General features: G+C 36.3%; 2 protein-coding genes across 2 annotated transcripts; one reads left to right on the top strand and one right to left on the bottom strand.

Moving 5' to 3' along the window:
• The first annotated feature begins 3,221 nt into the window (after positions 1-3,221).
• Positions 3,222-7,487, top strand: LOC110462956 (galactose-specific lectin nattectin-like). Its single transcript, XM_021517235.1, has 4 exons — positions 3,222-3,328; positions 5,408-5,692; positions 6,321-6,506; positions 7,180-7,487. The coding sequence occupies exons 1-4, from the start codon at positions 3,274-3,276 to the stop codon at positions 7,428-7,430; spliced, it is 777 nt and encodes a 258-aa protein (XP_021372910.1). The 5' UTR covers positions 3,222-3,273; the 3' UTR covers positions 7,431-7,487.
• A 5,036-nt stretch (positions 7,488-12,523) lies between these two features.
• Positions 12,524-20,723, bottom strand: LOC110462927 (7SK snRNA methylphosphate capping enzyme-like). Its single transcript, XM_021517173.1, has 4 exons — positions 19,024-20,723; positions 18,210-18,428; positions 17,547-17,673; positions 12,524-17,178 (listed from the first exon to the last, which is right to left on the bottom strand). Exons 1-4 carry the CDS (start codon positions 20,401-20,403, stop codon positions 16,994-16,996), a joined length of 1,911 nt encoding a protein of 636 aa, XP_021372848.1. The 5' UTR covers positions 20,404-20,723; the 3' UTR covers positions 12,524-16,993.
• Positions 20,724-20,788: the final 65 nt, after the last annotated feature.

Below are 20,788 nucleotides of genomic sequence, written 5' to 3'. Positions count from 1 at the left end.
GCTGCTTCCCCAACCTACTGTGTTTGAATATCGCAGTAGTTTTGGCATTCAAAAGCTTGATTCATGGTTGCCGTAATAATTGTCGACTGTTGAGGGGAAAACTTACAACACAGCGTTTCAAATGATGCAGGTTTATGAAGACTGTTGACAAGTTTGATCTCGTTTGGAAATAAACTAATTCTTGGTGTGATATGAGAGTTATTTTTTTTAATTAAGCTTATTGGTGTCTCTTGTTTCGTTTTCAGCAACCCAGTTCCTGCTTTAAGGACGTGACATTACTTTGATTTGACCCAGATTTACGAGGCGAGTGCCGTCAAATAAACAATTACGCTTACCCTACTGGAGCACATGGTCTTATTATCCCCGCATTTCTCAAAGGGATTCCATGTAAATCTTTGTTTTGATCACATTTTGCCCTAGTTTTGTTGATTTGAGTTGAAAATACTGTTTTCTTGACACTTTGTTATTCTGTTGATGTGATTTTGTATGAATGCAAGATACTCCTCAACCACCACCATTCAAATTCCATGGTCACATTTGAAGTTTAAGGGTCATGTACATGTCAAATGCATGATCGATCAGGTCCATTCTAAACAAACTGCTTACAACTAGCTATGGGCTAATCATGTGTTCTCATTTTCGGTTTCATTCGAAATTCATGATGACCATGGACTCTGTACTCTGAATTTTAAAACTGTGATAGACGGAACAGAATGTTGTGTCGCTATAGAGCAGAAACGCGTGAGTTCCGCGTGCCGTCCTGTATCTGGGCTCGTCAGTTCAAAGCTGAATAAGCTTTAAATAACGAATGAAAAAAAACTTTAATCTGGGTTAATATTTCGAAATATTGTCGAGATAAATAAGTTAGATTACTAAACAGAATTTAACATTATCGTCTTAAGACAAACTACAGAATAACCATTTGTGAATTTTCATATTTTTCAAAGACACACTTGGAAAATTTGCATAATTGACTCGTAAAGCTAACAATGCTTTGCACGATTGCATCCTACAAATAGTTGGCGCACATTGTAGGTTTAGCATTCAACATATGCATCATAGCATGTCCTGTTATCACTTTGTGTGTTATCTTAACATCTTTTAATCATACTCTTAGCTTGATATTGACTGTGGTAACCCAGTAATGTAACTATTTTATTCGAACCTGATGCAAATTGATGAGTCAATGTAAACAGTAAAACTACAAAGTCGGTCGGTACTTTGTCGTTGGACTTTACTCTCGCACGTTTACACAAAATACTATTTTTAAAACAAATTATCTGTTGTAATAAACATTTGCTAATTTGTGACGGTTTGTATAGCTTTAGGACCTTTCCCATTTTGCTATACTTTTACATGTTTCGAAACTCTTGAAACATAAATTTCATTCTTATCATCCAAGTTCTACTGATAAATCCCTTGCTTTTAAATAGGTATTTAGTACTTTGTTTGTTTTATTAATAATTGTATACCTGTATTATTTCCCTTGAAGATAATATACAACAAATATACAGTTTGATACAAACGAATTTGTTTCTTACATGAAACCTTCAAAACCCACACAAACAATTTTCATAATTAACAAGTACAAAAAAGGATGCCGAATAGAAAACGTCTTCTGGTTCATTAACGACATCCGCCATATCTTCGAATCTAGATTGTTACATTGGTCGAATCTTATAGTAATGTCACGTACTCAAATGGGGAACCAGGGAAGTGACAATAAAAACGTAAGGGAGGCCAATGAACATTGTAAAATAGCATTGACCTTCATATTTTTATCATTGAAATCAGAATGGGGATTAAAACACTTGCCCGTATTCTACATTAACCAGTATTTCTCGGAACCTTTTGTTGTAAATCTGTCCGACAGCAGCCAACATCTATCACGGAAATCGTGATACCGGAGCAAGCCCTGAAAACAGTCGGAGGGGAATCATGTATATTACTAGCAATACAGAGGTCTGTCACGATAGGAAACTATCAGAATCATCACGGTTATCATACAGCTTTGTAGAAGGCAGTATGTTGGTCTTGTTGATAGGAAAATATCGGGTGAAGCGGCTGATGAAGAAGAATCTGTAGTGTCTTTGAATTCAAGTTCGGGAGGATATTGGTCAATTAATTTCTTCTTGTTGAAAGGCAACGTTTCGCTGAAATATCGAAGCGAAATAAAAGAATTCGATAAGGTTCTGTTACCTGTCTTTTTGAGCTCCCTCAGACACAAAGAAAAATGATCGGCAAGGATTGGAAGCACCAGGAACGCGCTTATTCTAAGTATATATTGTCACAAAATGTGCTCTTAAGTGCTTTACACCCATTTCTTGGAAAACATCTCACACGAAATGAGAATGGAGACAGTTATTTTTAGATTAGTGCAAGAGATAGTAGTGTAAAAGTACCAAAGGCTAATGTTCTGAAAGAAAAGAAAGGATATTTTAAGGATATGATGTTTAAGATTGATTTCAAAATATTCAAATCCCACATCCCATTGTATAATAATTTATGTACATCAAAGCTGGTCTAATATGCATATTGAGTCTTATATTTGTAAGTCGTATTCTACTAACTTTAAATTACCAGTATTAGAATAATGTATTCACACTGCAAATGGGCTGAAAAAAATCTTATTTCGATACAATTTTTACTTTTTCATTTACTGTATTTGTATAGTTAATGGCTTTTAAGGCAATAGATATATTTGTTTTTTGCACTGGTAGTTTGTAACCGAAATTTGATTAATGAATTTTTTTAGCTTAGAGGGCATTTAGTCTGCACAAGTATTTGCCTCCGCTCGAAATCGAGCCTGACAATTCAAAAATGTTTATTGTATGGAACACCTGAAATACAATCCTTGCATCATGATTGATATTCTTATAACAAACGATTAACTATAGACTCATAGCTTACGTTTGGCTCAATTGTGAATATGGGTTGGACGGCATATTCGTAATACTTTAAGTAGCCATACAAAAGCAGGAGCTCTTGTAGATATTGTCTATTAATTGCCTGAATTAACATTATGATAATGCATGAAAAAAGGTTATATATAATTCCGATTAATTCGGTAATCATTTATCATAAACTCTTTTTGTTTAAAAACGAGTTTCAAATGCATATGAAATTTTACAAAATCTTTATAACGAGATTCTTTGTCTTAATAATTGATGACGTCATAAAAATGATTGATCTTCCGTGTTGGATCTCCGTAGAACAGTCTTTATCTTAAACCTGCACTTGTACAGTTGTCATACTGTTGGTAAATCACGCGAGATGTCGGTCTTATCTGAAGCTGCGATCACTCTTTTTGTCCTGCTCCTCTTCACAGGTAAGTCGTTCCGGTAGCCACGGCTCTCACTAATGCAATCAAAAAAAGATTTGTAGTCTACGGTAAAAATACAAAACAATGTGTAGTCTACGGTAAAATACTATCAAATTTGTAGTATATGGTAAAATATAATAAAATTTGTAGTATATGGTAAAACATAACATTTGTAGTATACAGTAAAATATAATAACATTTGTAGTTTACGGTTAAATATAATAACATTTGTAGTATACGGTAAACTGCAATCAAATTTGTATTATATGTAAAATACAATCAACTTTGTAGTATATGGTAAAACATAATAACATTTCTAGTATACGGTAAAACATAATAACATTTGTAGTATACGGTAAAATATAATAACATTTGTAGTATACGGTTAAATATAATGAAATTTATAGTATGCGATAAATTACAATCAAATTTGTAGTACAGTATATGGTAAGATATAATAGCATTTGGAGTATACGGTAAAATGCATTATTATTTGTGGTCTACGTAAAATACAATCAAATTTGCGTTATACAACAGAATATAATCTTATTTGTAATACACTGTAAAATACTATCAAATGTGTAGTATAAGGTGAAATATAATCAAATTTTGAAGACACGGTAAAATACAATCTAATTTCTAAGACACGGTTAATACATATCAATGTTGAAGATAAAATACAATTTTATTTTCACTAGAATGTTTGCCTTTCAATCAATGTAATGAATCATTCTATCCATAATTACAAGGTAAAACACACTTTTCCTCACGATTTTGAATTTATTTCATTTATTTTGCTAGGATTTATTAACTTGAACACTGATAACTATATTTTTTCGTTAACCATAAGGCTTTTGAACTTTTGATGCGAGATATATGCCATGCTAGCCTAGCAGAGATTCTGTTTAACTTAAATTCAAATATCATGTTTATTACAAGTTAAGAATTTCTTTATTTTTGACATAATTGTCGATTTCAGTACAATAGAAATATTTGTTTATCTAAGTAGGGTACCTTAAAACTAATTATGAAAACATGCCAAATGATTAATTTTCTGAAAATTGAATTGCATATACATGCATATTCAAACACTTTGCAATCAAAGAAATGTTTAATGACAAATCACATTTAATTATGAAGATTATTTTCAATGGTCCATTTTGGAATATTATTTGATGATTTTTCATTTTTTCTTCTTCTCAATTTTGGATTTATTTCTTGTGTCTTTTTGGGAAAACTAAAAGATATATAACATGTGAACTGCACGTAATGGTAGGTTGCAGATAAACATATAAGCTCCTGAAGGATGACCTAAAACTTAGTCAATAAGGAGGCATTCTTGCAGATATCGAAAAAAAGAAGCTCATCGGCATTATAACATGTCACACTCATTTGCAAAACAACAGAATGCTACAAAATGTTTTTTTGTGTGTGTTAAACGCTCATTTATATACCTAGGTCATGTAGAGAGCTTCATTTCTCTTCTTCTAGTTATGGAGAGGCATATTCAGCCTCGGATCAAGATGGATGTGGCAATGCGAAACCTTAAAAACACAGTTGAATTCCCCAGATGTATATAACAGCAGATTATGAACAAAACAAACGAGAGCCAAGTGACCTAGATTGATAAAAGAACTTCACACGACATATCATTTCAAAAACATTTTGTTGTATTATAAATGAGATAGACATGTTATAAACACGTTGTAAATGAAAAGTGTAATATAATTTATAACAAACAATGTATCCGTCAATACGCCAATTCACCAATTAATAAAGTTGACAGACGAGGCTATAGTGCCTGTGTAACTAGCATTATCCACTCATGTCAGAAGTGTAACCGTGATATCCGTGTCACAACCTCCATGGTCTGAAGCCATTAAGCCGCTCCACTGCTACTTAAAGAGAAACAAAGCTAAGGAATAGAGACAATCTTTAGATATTAGGTCATTTCTTAACATTCGATTGGGTCACAATAGAGACTAACATACCGATGCCGACAAGGGGGTTGAAAGATTAAGTAATTATGCCATATTTTAAGAGAATTGATGAACCTTAATACAAACTGTGAATGCTCTACTTCAGGAGGGACTGAGAGTAGCATTGACTCGTGTCCGGCCTCCCTAACCAGAAACCAGTTCCTACAGGAATTCGGCGACTATTGTTTCCAGTTTATACATGTGGAGAAGACATGGGTCGATGCCAGGAAGGACTGTAACCATCGAGGAGGGGACCTTGTGCAGGTTGTCGACCTGGATTTCCAGAAATTCATCCTTAACACATTGAGGGAGGTTCTTCACTGGGACAGACACGGGGTCTGGATCGGAGCTACAGACCATGATGTGGAACAGAAGTGGATGTGGGTCACAGGTAACGTTATAAACGCGTCAAGTACCAGGAAATATCAAAATATAGGTAATGTTTCGATTTGACAGCTGTAAGTTTTGATTTTGATCTACAAACTCCCATTGTAATGCACAAAAATGCAATATGTGTTGTGAGTGAGACCCAGGTGGCAATTCCTATGACGTCATCGATTTGATTGTGACAACACAGACTTTGCTGTTCTAAAACCTCACGAAAAACGTTAGAGATGTGAAATAAATAAATAATTACTGCATTAAAATGTAAGTATAGGTACCGAATGGTTTAGCAAATGGTCCTTCATAACAGGTACGAGTTGCTATTGCTGACGAACTTACAAAGTATAACTTATTTAAAAGACACAAGTATTATGCACACACGTCAGAGACGTAACAGTAGCACTTCTGTTTATTACTAGCACAGGTACTAGACTCGTCTGGCAATACACCAATTAATATAGTTGCATAACGAGGCTAGTACCTGTGTTGCTAGCAGTATCAGAAGTGTAACAGTGTATTCCGAGTGAGTCAGAGGTGAAGGTGTTCGTTTGAGGGCTACATCTTACTACTTTAAATGCTATACGGGTACGGTCATCATAAGGATTGATTAACCCAAACCTCGAATGCTGTTTTAGGTCAGGTGTTGAACTGGACGAATTGGATGCCGGGGGAGGGACCACAGCACACTGGGGGTTTCCTATTCGCTCCAAGTCACGAATCCGAGGACTGTGCCCAGATCCGACTGGATGACACCCTTGGGAGGTGGCATGACTATCGCTGTAGTGGCGTCGGGGTCCACTACTCCTACATATGTCAGTACTGTAAGTATGGGGGTGTTTGAGCCTTCAGTTGTGGAGAATTATTTGCTAAAAAATAACGAGGAAAACTATGTACTCCCCTGAGACCAGCTGAAAACAAAGGCCTTCTTATACCATTCTTGAATCTAACTTTTGAAGTTGAACTTTCTTGAAAACCCTGTATAACTATCCTTGTACTTTATTGGTCTCCATGATAAATCTTTCTTTAATTCATATTTTGCCCTAATATTATCGATTTTGAGTTCAAATTACGGTATTGTTGAAACTTTAAAAAAGTAAGAGTATTGTTTTAGCCGAATGAACATGCAAAAGATCCTGAGATTTTTCTTAAAAATGCCGGCATTTTCATGGGAATATCCGTGAACTTTGTCAACGGCCTCCAGTTTCGCTTACACATTAGTTGTGTTTGGAAGCAAATTCCCCCCAATATCCGTTGTTTTTCAATGAATACTTCCTTAAAAATTGTAAGCTGTGTTACCTGTCCCACAATCATGTTCTCTAATCATCTTTGAATTTGCACTTGTTTGGTGTTACCGAATGAAAAGTTGATTCCGTCAAACCCGACCCTCCAATGTTTCCCTACCTTTGGTTGTCGGCGAATGTTGTGTCGCTCTACGTTTGTAGTCTTTCGATAAATGGTGTGGGATATTTCCTCAATGCTTTGTGCTTATTTCAGTCAAGCCAGTCTCGACAGGACAGGCAACAGCGCCTATAGGAAATGGCCAGACCACGGGATCTGCAACATACCCGCCTCATATACCAACTTCAGGCATCGATATGACAACGAACCAGCAAATTGTTCAAACAAGCAGACCTGTGACGTCTGAAAGTGTTAAGTTTTCTACCGAACATCTGGCTATGTCTGTTCTTCAAGGTATCACCTTAGGGTCAAAGCGGCTCCAAAATGATGAAAAGGCAGATGATTAAAACTTTCTTTCGCAGCAAAATGTCAAATAAACAAATAATAAAGGCTTGTATATTTTACAATGAATTCTGTTGTGTTTTGAGAGTAGTTGCATGGTTCATAATATAATACTTAACTGACTTATTTTTTAACTTGAAATTAACTAGTACTCCCATCTATATTTTGAAATTCATAAAATATGGGGTCTCACGCACCTCCCTCCCTGTTTCAACAGACGTTCAGACCAATTTGGATGGCGAACATTTTGGCCTCTAGCCTTAGAAGAATGATGCAGTGTTACTGTAGTTCATTTTGGCATAATTACCAAATATTATAGGACAGTAGATGCATACACCTATGTGTGTATTACGTCCATCTTCCATTCCTGGTAAGGTTTGGTTTAGTATTGTTTAACGTCCTATCAACAGCTATGGTCATTTAAGGACGGCCTCCCCTGTGTGCAATATGCATGCGTGTAGTGTATGCGTGTGTGTTTTGGTATGCTGCAATATGTTCGTGTTTGTCTCCTTTTGATAGCGCGGACTGATGCCGACTTTATAGTGCTACCTCACTGAAACATAATTCCGAAAACTTCCAGCAGGACACCCCAACCGGTAACAGTATGCTGGCAACGGGCTAACCAGTCGTCCCACTCCTAAATTGCTGAGCGTTAAGCAGGAGTGGAAACCACCATTTTTAGAGACTCTGGTATGTCTCGGCCAGGGGACAGAACCCAAAGCCTTCCTCACAGGGGCGAACGCTCAACTAAAGGCCAAAAGTGAGGCATTGTCAAGGGAGACATTAGGAAGAAGAAAGTTGTTTAGAAAGAAGAGAAAATATAAGATTCCAAATTAAGTTGACTCTTATGGCTTTTTAATGGACCAATTTAAGGATGATGAATATTTCATAATTATACCTGGCCTTCTTTTCGCTATTCCCCCGAAAACCATCCATACAAATTCACCTTTCCTATTGTCTGTTGCATGAGAAACACCCAATTTCTGATTGTCTATGGCATCAAGACAAATTATACCGCCATATTGAACGGCTTTATCAGACCGAATATTTTTGTAGTGGGTATGGCATCAGACACGTATCTAACAATTAAATTTGGCATCAGAGGCCAGTACTGTTTTAATCTCGTTTATGACGCCCACTGAGCTTGTTATAAGGTAAAACATATGTATCATATTACATAAAGGCTATGATAGCAGCACGAGTACCTAGTATTCCATTGGCGGCTACGAATTGATATTATGTACGTATAAACTGTTCTACTGGTTATGAAATGACGCACACAAGCTATTACTCGTTATGATCGCAGTTTCACCATTGGTTAGGACATTGGAGGTGCACAGCGTACACTGTTTCTCATTGGTTAGGACATTGGAGGTACACAGCGTACACTGTTTCTCATTGGTTAAGACATTGGAGGTGCACAGCGTACACTGTTTCTCATTGGTTAAGACGTTGGAGGTGCACAGCGTAACCTGTTTCTCATTGGTTAAGAGGTTGGAGGTGCACAGTGTACACTGTTTCTCATTGGTTAAGACGTTGGAGGTGCACAGCGTACACTGTTTCTCATTGGTTAAGACGTTGGAGGTGCACAGCAAACACTCTTTCTCATTGGTTAAGACGTTGGAGGTGTACAGCGTACACTCTTTCTCATTGGTTGAAATCAGACATGTAATTTCCCATTGATTCTTGCATCATATACATGCGTTTCCCATTGGTCTATATATCAAGGTATTTAAGAAAATCACTGAAAATATTAAGAAGAAAGCGCCTATTTAAAACAAATATTATTTTGATGCATTGTCAATGACATCAGACGTGTACATCTATTCCTATTTGATATATTTTTACCCATTAGTTATGGCATTAAACATGTTGTTCCTAATCGTTTTGACATCAGACATGTGTACACTGTTTTCCTCAGTGTTTATGACATGGTTTTTAAGTTATTGTTTTGAACAAACGTGGTAGCTCTTCTTCCCAGTATTCTTCTGGTCAAATATCATCACCCTAGTTATTTTGGTTATCAAAAAGAAGCCGTTTAAAGAAAACTGTTGACGTCGGATGGATGCCGGCCCAAGGAACAAGCTAACTTTGCCCTGTGGGTTAAAAAAGTTTTATCACATAATGTACTGTGTTATCCAGTGAAAATACCGTTGTCATATTTTTTGTACACGACGTCACAGACTTACGCACTGGAGTCAAAATTGCGGCGTTTTACATTTCAATGTTGCATGAACATGTCATTTTACACGAATAAATGCTATAAATCTTGATTATGTGATTAAAAGGATCTTACGCTAGTTTTCATTTCATATGAAATTTATGAAACTCGTCACAAGTTTTTCATTTATGCTCGCTAAGTCGAAAAATTCTTAAGACTTGTTTCATTAATCTCATATGAAATGGAAACTTATGTAACATCCTATATATATATATATATACATGTATTATGCATCTAAATTACATCTGAATTTAGCCAAGTAATTATGACTTATTGATGCGGGTCAGTATTTTTTTTTACATCAAATAGTCAATAAACACTTCCTACGTACTTTAAATGATTATAAACAATTGCAACCAAGACCAATAGTAAATGACTTGTTCATGCCGAGACATTGATTCATCTGAATATCACTAAATTAGTACAGGGTTAACAGGAGTACCGCGGGGCGGAACAAAATACGCCCGTCAAATGCCATAAAGTGTTATATACTTTCTTACATTGAAATAAGAGTGGTTAGCTGATATGCTATAAACAAGAGGCCCAGAGGGCCTGTATCGCTCACCTGAATATGTTTAAAATAATTGGTAAGAAGTAGGTGCTGTAAGTACATATGAAATTCCAGAAAGATCCATACAGTACTTGAGATATAGTGAGAACAAACTTCAAACAGAGCCCCACCCCTAGGGGGGTCATACCCACCAATTATACAAAATTGAGTATCCTTGACCCAATGATGCTCCAGACTAAATAAGGATAAAATCCCATAATCCCGATGGTCGAAGAAGGATTTTAAAGGTTTAACCTCTATGTCTCCTATTGGGCCCCGCCCTTCTGCCCCTTGGGAGACCACACCCACTGCTTATACAAAATTGAGTCCCCTTGGCCCATTGATGCTCCAGACTAAATTTGGATGAAATCCCTTAATCTTTATGGTAGAAGAAGGATTTTAAAGTTTTTACCTCTATTTCCCCTATTGGGCCCCGCCCCTCAGCCCCCAGGGGGGCAAAATCTACGGTTTATACAAAATTGGTTCCTCTTTACCCATGGATGCTCCACACCAAATATGGACCAAATCCTTTCATTCCTACAGACGAAGAATTTTAAAGAATTTGCTATACTTCTAGTATGGGACCCCGCCCCTCAGCCCCCAGGGGGGCAAAATCTACGGTTTATACAAAATTGGTTCCTCTTTACCCATGGATGCTCCACACCAAATATGGACCAAATCCTTTCATTCCTACAGAAGAAGAAGGATTTTAAAGAATAATTTGCTATATTTCCCCTATTGGACCCCGCCCCTCAGCCCCCAGGGGGGTCACACCCACGATTTTTACAAAATTGGTTCCCCTTCACCCAAGGATGCTTCAGAACAAATCCTTTTATTCCTACAGAAGAAGAAGGATTTAAAAGAATTTGCTATATTTCCCCTATTGGGCCCCGCCCCTCAGCCCCCAGGGGGGCCCGACCCATCGTTTATACAAAATTGGTTCCCCTTTATCCATGGATGCTCCACACCAAATATGGACCAAATCCTTTCATTCCTACAGAAGAAGAAGGATTTTAAAGAATAATTTGCTATATTTCCCCTATTGGACCCCGCCCCTCAGCCCCCAGGGGGGTCACACCCACGATTTTTACAAAATTGGTTCCCCTTCACCCAAGGATGCTTCTGACCAAATATGGAACGAATCCTTTCGTTCCTACAAAAGAAGAAGGATTTTAAAGAATAATTTGCTATGTTTCCCCTATTGGACCCCGCCCCTCAGGCCCCTGCGGGGACCAGACCCACAGTTTATACAAAATTGGTTTTGCTTTACCCAAGGATGCTTCAGACCAAATATGGAACGAATCCTTTCATTCATACAGAAGAAGGATTTTAAAGAATTTGCTATATTTCCCCTATTGGGCCCCGCCCCTCAGCCCCCAGGGGGGCCACACCCACAGTTTATACAAAATTGGTTCCCCTTTACCCAAGGATGCTTCACACTTAATATGGACCAATTCCTTTTATTCCTACCGAAGAAGAAGGATTTTAAAGAATAATTTGCTATGTTTCCCCTATTTGGCCCCACCCCTCAGGCCCCTGGGGGGCCACACCAATGGTTTATACAAGATTAGTTCCCCTTCTCCCAAGGATGCTTTAGACCAAGTATGGAACAAATCCTTTCATTCCTACAGAAGAAGAAGGATTTTAAAGAATTTGTTAAATTTCCCCTGTTTGGCCCCGCCCCTCAGCCCCCAGGGGGGCCAGAGCTACGGTTTATACAAAATTGGTTTCCCTTCACCCAAGAATGCTTCAGACCAAATATGGAACAAATTCTTTCGTTCTTACAGAAGAAGAAGGATTTTAAAGAATTTGCTATATTTCCCCTATTGGGCCCCGCCCCTCAGCCCCCAGGGGGGCCAGACCCACCATTTATACAACATTTGTTCCCCTTCCCCCAAGGATGCTTTTGGGCAAATTTGGTCAAAATCTGCTCATTCGTTCATGACTAGTAGCGTTTAAACGAAAAGTTGACGGACAGACGGACGGACGGACGACTGACGATGGACGCTGCGGTATGGCATAAGCTCACCAAGGTCCTTCGGACCAGGTGAGCTAAAAATGTAGGAGAAAATTTTCGGCCAAAAAAATTAAATACTGAAATGAACAAAGGGCAATTACTTTTGGAAAAATTGTCGAATCATAATTCTTTTAAGGGAGACACAACTTCATATCATGATTATAATGTATACCAAGTTTCAAATTGATCGGTCGAAAATTGTAGAAGGAGATTGCCGGACAAACAAAGTTTACGCCGTTCGGACAACGCCATACCATAATACTAGGTACCGTCAAATTTGACGTTCGTATAAAAATAGACAGAACAACAATGACTTGACTGAATTTTATTCAGTGTTATTTTTAACATTTATAAAGCTTAAGATCATTATATTCCTTCTAGAAGAGTAGATATACATCACTGATACTTGTACTGCATACTGGCAATATTTGTAAACTACATTTTCTGCCCCATTATACACAGGAGAAATTACATGTATATCATTGAAATCATAGTAATTCTCATTACTACAATTTTATACATTTCACTGTAATAATGCCACTCACAAATGATTACGCACATAATTATTTTGCATTAAAGCTGCCAATAACATATAACATTGAAGAATAATTATCTTATACTAAGCAGCTATTATTTAGCGCTTTCAAATCTGCATGAAAATGCTAACACATGATTTAATAATGCTAAAGTAAGCACCTTAACAAAGAAATTATTTGTTACCACCTCAAATTGCTTACTGACTAACTGACCAAAAATGGATCATTTTGTTGTCAGAGGCAACAATACAATCAATGTTAAGCCACATTGTTCCACCCTTTCACCCCTATGTATCTTGAGCGAATTCGACTATGCATTAACTTGGAAGAGTCAATAATGTTCTACAGTGGTGAAAGGGTTAAAGCCGAGTTAGCTTATTGAGAAGTTTACGAAAAATATTTCATCTGATGAACTTTCAAAAACATTGAAACTATAAACAAAAAGTATAGGGATTTACAATGTCCAAAGATAAGAAATACAAAAACATTTCAAATTTTTTAGAAGTTTAAAAAAAATGCATTTTGAAAACTTGTGTTATGATTCATTATGTTGCAAACCGGAGTTTTTGCCAGCTAATTTGGGAAAGGATCCCTTAGCAGGAATTGGGAAAATATCATCGGCATTTGGCAAAAGTTGGGAAATTTCATCAGTGTTCCCACATGTACAGGTTTGGGAAAATATCATAGATTAATTCAACCCGCAATTTGATTAGCAAAATGTTTTTCTCCACCTGTTTGTTTCAGTAAAATGTATAGCTATAAACAAACATTTTTTTTTTTTGTGTTTTGCTTTTCCAATTTCAAATATTTATGTATTTTGAATGCTCTTCCATGGACGATAATACACCTGCACTTTGAACGTTGCACAAATTACAACTGGAAACTTATATAAACATGCTTTTTAATCAAATTTGGAAAATAAAGACTGAAATTGGGAAAATGCAGGGTAATTTTTCAATTGGGAATGGTTTCTGTACCGGACCCTATAAACACCTGGCAAAAACCCTGTCAAACAACAAATATTATTGCAATGGCACATTAGACGCTGCTAATGTTGCCGTGTTTTCTGTCTACATTTGCACCAACCAGTGGATACAGGACTTGATAAGCAGGCAATGTCTACCTGTTCTGCTTCATTACCAACCAACAACCAATTGTCATGTGGTATTAAGGTCAAACAATGAAATGTCTGTTTACAATCATGCTATATTTACCCTAAACTTCGAATTTGAACAAGACCGGGTACAGTCAGGATTTGTGCATCCTCGATTTTTTCAGGGGTTACAATCACCTACACCCTCTACTGTAGAGAGTGTAGGTGATCGTAACCCCTGGAAATTGAGGATGGGATTTGTGCTCCACCAACATAACGTACAATCATTTTGAAAATGGACAGATTTCCCTACTTACCTTGAACAGAGACATCTCATGTATGTAATTAAATTTTTCAAGTTTTTCGTCGATATAATGATAAATATTTGAGTATTTGCCAAAAAATCACCCCATGAGAAAAGTGGAAAAAAACATAGCATACATTGTACCTCAAATCATGAAGCATTTTGTTCAATGATCAAGGAAAATATATACCTTTTTAAACTAGCATAGTTATTCTCAGATATATAATTTCTGTATGAAGCAGACATGGAATTCACCCATCTTGGATTTTTTGGTTTCAACAAAATTCATTGTATTTACAAAAGGATTAGACATCTTGGACAGACACATGTTAGGGTACAGACAAGCCACACAAGCTGCTATAAACAATGATGTGACGTCAGAAAAATAATCAATATGGTGTCTCGTCAAGAAAAGTAGATTATGGAAGGATCTCTATTGGCCCTACTGTTAAACTATGTTTGTATTTCATGCCATCAACACTCATATTTGAGGTGGGAGAAATATATCTTTCCCCAATTTGGAGTAGGACAGAAACATTTCTCAATCATCAAGCATGGCAAGATTTGCAATATTAAATGTCTGGTGTGAGGAAAAACAAGGGCCAGACCCATAGGGTCAAGATCTTTTCTGTATTTTTTCCAGAGTGTGAAAGACTCTATTAATCTCATAAACAGAGGGAAAATTGTCGGAGGAAATGATAGCAATCTTATCTAAGGGGTTGAAATTCAATATTCCTTTAAATCCACTTTTTACAAGTTTGAAAAACATTGAAGGTTGAGTTTCGGAAAACAACTGAAAATGTTAAAATAATTGCAAACTAGTGTTCAATATTGATTTCAGAAATTGGTTAAACAATCAATGAATGATTTTATTTCTACAAAAATGCATTTGTAAATGAAACTAAATAACGAAATGAGAATGAGAATGCTGTATTACAAATACCACAACTGGCCAAGATACATCATAGATAAGAATGGACATATCCAAGTTTTAGGACAATTTAACAATATCTCACAAACATGGACTAAAACAAATAAGATGCATGGTTGACATTGAACAAAACATTTTAATGTCAAACAGGTTTTTTTGTTTTGTTATAGAATGTATTTGGGTTAAGATCTCTGAATTAAAATTAGGAAAATTTTGGACACAATTGCAAAATCGGGGAAATATTATCCGGAATTAAAAAAAACTTTGATATCCATGAAAAGATTTTGAAAGAAAAATATATTCTTTCCGTTCTATTTATTTGGAAAAATATTTTCCCATTGGGATACTGTACATACATATCATGTAGCCAGAAAACTGAAAAGGAGCTTACTTGTTTCAGCATTGAGTGGGGTATAAAGCAAAATAAAGAAATAAAAATTCAATTGCAAAGTGATTAATTGTACAAAGTACACATATACATGTATTCTGAGAAATTTCACTTGTTTAAGCTTCCTTAATTTCTATGGAGTATTTTAAGAGTAGACTGCTTGTTTTGTCATTTTTAATTTCAACTCTAAAAAAAAATGTCAAGATAAAACATATATGCACATTTATCAGAAGTGCATGTATCAGACATTCTTGAGAAAAGGGACACAACTCTGCAAAAATGTGTCACCATGTCAAAAAGTAGTGTTTAATCAAAACAAATAAATTTAGTCCAGACAATCTAACAGATGCCCCTATTCTAGTACACCCCCTTGATTCGCATATTCAGTCTTTGCCTTGTATTGTATAAGAAAATCAAACATAAAAGTTAACTAATGGTTACTTCGCTAAACAGGTGCAGACTTTATCTAAGGGAGATAGTTATTTATCAAGCAGGAACTTATGAACGTCATTCAGTTTCAGAAAAATATATGCATCAAAAAAAAATTCCGAAAGTTATCAGAAAATATCCAGAGGACTTTTATGATGATCCAAAGCCTACCTCAAGTTTTAAAACAGACTTTGCACTGTTGTAACCGATGCATGAGAAGTCCAAACAATATCATTCCCTCTAAGAAACAATAAAGAAACTTCATGATTCTGACTGTGTTTACACAATTGGTTTAATTCAACATTTTTACAGTTATGTTTCTAATCAGACAAAACTAGGTCTTTACAGTGAACTCTTATTGGTTGTTTCACTTACATCAGCACTTGTCATCATTGAGAATGTTCATACCTAAATACGTCTTTTACAGGTCTACTCTGCTTATTTATCATTACAAAGTTAAATGCTCCCTTGACCTTTCATTAAAATAATATTATAATAGCAGACACAAAATTGCTGATTTTTTCTTTTTACTTTTTGTCAAATCATTCAATATCATGAGATTGAAATCGTAGATTATAACGATTTATTTTCATTTTTTTTTAAAGTTACTGGCAAGAAGTATCAGTATTAAGTAAGTAACATCAAGTTATGTTTTTCTTGTCTTTACACTGCAGATACACAATTAAGGTACCTAGTATATAGATCACAGCAGTTACCTAGTAAAGTATACATCTTCAGTTTTTCGATCAAGAATCATTCAAACATTGCATAATCATTTATTTGTAAAAGAGTTAATTGAGAATGTTTTGAGAAAATAGGATAAAATGAACTTCTGAAAGACTTGTAAACTGCAGTAGCTATTAGATCTAAGATTACTACATATTATATATATTCATCTTCTGGTTTCAGTTTCTGGTCAGTTTTATAGTAAGAATAAGACATTTATCAACACCAAAATGCACAAGTATGGCAGTAACATGTCAACACATACAATTTTTCAAAGACTATTGTATCTAATTTTCAATGTAACCACAGTTATCAGTTCCAACACACACTGTCTGGTTAAGTTAAATCCAGTGTATCCGCAGATCAGCTTGATTCAGCTCTCATTTGGTTTTGTATTCTCCAGTCCAGCACATGTTTCCGATGCTTCCATATTTTGCTCTGGACTTATCGGAGTTGGGGCACTAGCTGCTGTTTCAGTAATAGTTGCAGAGTCGTCCTGTTTTGGGCTGTTGGCTGCCGTTTCTGCTTTTGTGAAGAGCTGGATAGTCCTACGGAAACCTGAAACGTAAGTAAAATTAATTCATATTTTTATTTTGTAATTCAATATCAAGAGCTGAATATACATTTTTTTTTTATTATCATCTGTGAATTAGTTGATATTCTTATTTTACCAATCCCTACTATTGAACATACTTTATGATATGTTGTCTAATTTTGATAAATATAAATAAATCTTTTTTAACAGAAAATTCTCTTTTCAGAGATTTTTTAGGATATACAAGGGTCCCTTCCCCTAAAATATTTTTGCTGTATTTTCCCAAACCAATGCAAATATTTTCCAAAAGTCACAAAACACAGGTCCCTATGGAAAGTAAGTATTACAATCACTGGTTTTGTTTCAGGTACCACTTTCCAACTATACCTACCTTTAGACTTGTTGAATGGAGTGTCTACAACCTCACACGTTGAGAATCCGACCTCTTTTGACAGAAGGTAGTCAGAGAACTGCTCTGGTTTCAAGGAGATGCTTTTGAAGGTTTCAAAAATCTCAGGCTGAAATTATAAGATTTTCAGTATTTTTACACAAGGAACGAAGTGATGACTACATTTAATTTATAAAGATAAAATAAATATACTAATCTTACTTGACTGAATACCAAAGTGAAAATATTTACAATTCTGAATCAGCAGTTATTAAATGCTCACGTACATTTAGCCTTTCTACTGGTTTATGCCTGGGTACATTTTATCAGTGTTTCCTGAGCATAGGTATTTAGAGAAATTCAGTTTTCAAAACTTTTTTTTACATCGGGAAGTGCAATAAAATTCAATAACAATGTCCATCGATCATTTAAGTAAATGTTCTGTACTACATTAGTTTACCCATGTCCATCATTTAATACGCCGCCATCTTGCAAAACATTTTTCCATGTCCCATGTCTCTTTCTGTTTGTGCACATTCCTAAATCAAGATATCGCTTAACCCATTTGTATTGGCAACTATTTTGCTGAACATATATGGTGACAGCACAAAAGTTGTCTGGAACGTCATATGTGAACCAATGCTCGACTCGGTTAGAAACACTTACCGTCAATTTCTTCTTTTTCTTGTATGAGGACCAGGGCTGAGGCTCCAAAATCAGTCTCCCACCAGGTCGCAGCTGTCGGTAGATTCTCTTGAACATCCGCTTAAGGCCATCATCACCAAAGTTGAGATGAACCCATTTGGTCAGACTTAAAGCTAAGATGACGTCATAATCTTCTTTTTCCAGTTCTAGAAGTTCTTCTCTCTCGGGTACATAATTTCCCTGTAAATACATGATATCTAATGTACAATAACAGCCATATATATACAACTGTACATGAAGTATACACTAATACAGTTAGTGTTTATTTTTGGGGACTTTTTGGAGCCAATAATGTGTACCATCCTAATTTCAACTATTTCATATTTTTGCCTAATTCCCAAAACTTGCAGTTTACTCCTGAAAATTTCTTTCCTAATTGGTACATTTTCTTACCAGAATGAGGCAAAAAGGCCCCATCAAAAATTAACTCCAAAAAAGTAAGCTGCATGAGCACAAATATAATGATACAAAAGTAAAATGAGCAAATTCCCCNTGGATTGATCTTCACAATGTTGGCCGGAGTTATCCCGGGGTTGAACTACTTCCCCCGGCTCCTTGTCCCTAACTCCATATTGAACCCTCCTGCACTGGATCAGCCCTGGTTCATTGTTTTTCAAAGCACCTTAGAAACACTTACAATAAGTATTGAAGGAGCCAAGCAAGAAATGGGTAATATCTTTATGTAATTAAGCTCACTACATTAATACGGTTACGATATGCATGAAAAGTGTCTGTTTAAGCAATTACTAATTATACATTTAAGGTTGATAATTACCTGTACAAACACAACATTGTGTGGAAACTTTGGGTGGCTGTTGGCTTCATTCACTGGTGGGGCAGCAATCGGACCGTAACTCAGAGTATTTGAAATGGGAAAACTTCCCGTGTTCTCTTTTGAGATATAATGTCTCACATTTTTTCTAGCAGCAGCAATCAAACTAGAATCAATGTCGATTCCTATAACTTTACGAGGATGCATTTCTTTTGCTATCGCTAATGTCACATGTCCAACATTGCATCCAATGTCAATTGCATCCTTTCCCTCAAACCACTCTTTCTTGAAGGAAATCAGTCTGTGATCATCTGCAGTGTCAGGATTTCTATATCCATAATACCTGTTGTAGTTGCCATAGATGAATTTTCCTTTTTTTGAAAATTGTTTGTGTGAAGTTGAACTTGAAGCTGTCTTTTCTGCAGGTTTTTGACTGAACTGTCTTTTGAACTTTTTTGGTGGTGTGACTTTGTCCTGATCTAATGAATATCTCGGTGGACTTAATGAGGTTCTCAAAATGGATCGTGACACTAATGAAGATGGTTCTGGCCTGGCATCGCTCATGCTTAGAGTCCGCCGTCGGCGTCGGTAAAAAGGGTTACTTGGTGAAATCTGCGAAATGACAGGAGAAACAATTTTATCTGCATTAGGAACATTAACAGTCACTGTCTTAGCACTTTCTGATGTCTCAGTAGATGTTGTAGATGTCTTTTTAGTTTCTGGAGCATTTGGGACGGCAATGTCATCGTCATCAATTTCAATCCTTAATGCTTCCAGAAGACCCTTTCGTTTTTCAGAGCATGGTTCTTTTGACAAAGATGTTGACATGACTGAAGAAGTGGATGTATTTTGGCTTGAATCTCCTTTCTTCTTATTTTTATGTTTGTGCTTTTTCTTATTGCGATTTGCACCTTTTGTCAAATTCCAGTCCTCGTCTAAATTCAGATTCAAAGGGTCAGTGATGTTTGTTGGAATATGAACTTCAACCTTCTGTCGATGAAGAGGAGTAGGTAAGGGCGAAGATACTGGAGTTTTCTCGTTTAACACTTTGTCAATCTCCTTGTCATTCATACTATTTAGGTTTAATGGATCGTTGATATTTCCACCAAGAAGAAATTTAGTAGGAAGCACTATTGTTTCTGATGGCATGGACTTCAGCCTCTTTCTCCTGAAGCCAAAAGACTGGTGTTGCTGGTTTGTCTCGGCACGAAACTGGCTGAAGCGACGTTTCCTGACCTGTTTTCCTTCATTCTGGTTCTTATTGTCACCGAATGAAAACTTTCTGAGAGGCGGAGAATTTCCACTTCTTAACTGTTTCTCACCACAGTGGAACTCAGTGTGCTCGAACTGAGTCCGTGTCGGAGTCTTTACCTCGACACTCATTCTGAACGTTGGGGCGACGAATATTTATGTTGACATCAGCACGTGTACAACATAAATACGACTCAGTTCCGCCATCTAGCGGGCAATGACTACACTAACAAAGTCGGACATCAAAACAGTCAATTGACCTACATATAAACCTCTTTATATAGCCTACCAGCAATGAGCACGCTCAAATTATGCAGTTAAAGAAGTTAAATTAACATGAAATGTTCCATAAATGTATCAGCAAATATCTTAAATACCGCTTTGAGAGAGAAATACCACCTCGGTTCCCCAGCTTGTTCCGTGCTCCTGCTCAGCAAGTGCTCGATGTGCGCATGAACACCGCAATGAGGTATGGGAAATAACATTCGGAACATCATCGGACGTAACACTTGCGATT

This window comes from Mizuhopecten yessoensis, unplaced genomic scaffold (assembly GCF_002113885.1).
Source record: "Mizuhopecten yessoensis strain PY_sf001 unplaced genomic scaffold, ASM211388v2 scaffold10847, whole genome shotgun sequence".
In the NCBI taxonomy this organism is placed as follows: Eukaryota; Metazoa; Mollusca; class Bivalvia; order Pectinida; family Pectinidae; genus Mizuhopecten; species Mizuhopecten yessoensis.
The sequence above is the reverse complement of the archived record's forward strand: the minus strand, read 5'-3'. Positions and strand labels throughout refer to the sequence as shown.

What these genes read in the sequence shown, in the direction of transcription:
- LOC110462956 (XM_021517235.1), top strand. Translation starts at nt 3,274, where the DNA reads ATGTCGGTCTTATCTGAAGCTGCGATCACTCTTTTTGTCCTGCTCCTC. An exon ending in TGTCCTGCTCCTCTTCACAG is followed by an intron (nt 3,329 to 5,407) that starts GTAAGTCGTTCC and finishes GCTCTACTTCAG; the next exon opens with GAGGGACTGAGAGTAGCATT. An exon ending in GAAGTGGATGTGGGTCACAG is followed by an intron (nt 5,693 to 6,320) that starts GTAACGTTATAA and finishes ATGCTGTTTTAG; the next exon opens with GTCAGGTGTTGAACTGGACG.
- LOC110462927 (XM_021517173.1), bottom strand. Translation starts at nt 20,403, where the DNA reads ATGAGTGTCGAGGTAAAGACTCCGACACGGACTCAGTTCGAGCACACT. An exon ending in ACAATGTTGTGTTTGTACAG is followed by an intron (nt 18,429 to 19,023) that starts GTAATTATCAAC and finishes ATGTATTTACAG; the next exon opens with GGAAATTATGTACCCGAGAG. An exon ending in AGAAAAAGAAGAAATTGACG is followed by an intron (nt 17,674 to 18,209) that starts GTAAGTGTTTCT and finishes TTATAATTTCAG; the next exon opens with CCTGAGATTTTTGAAACCTT.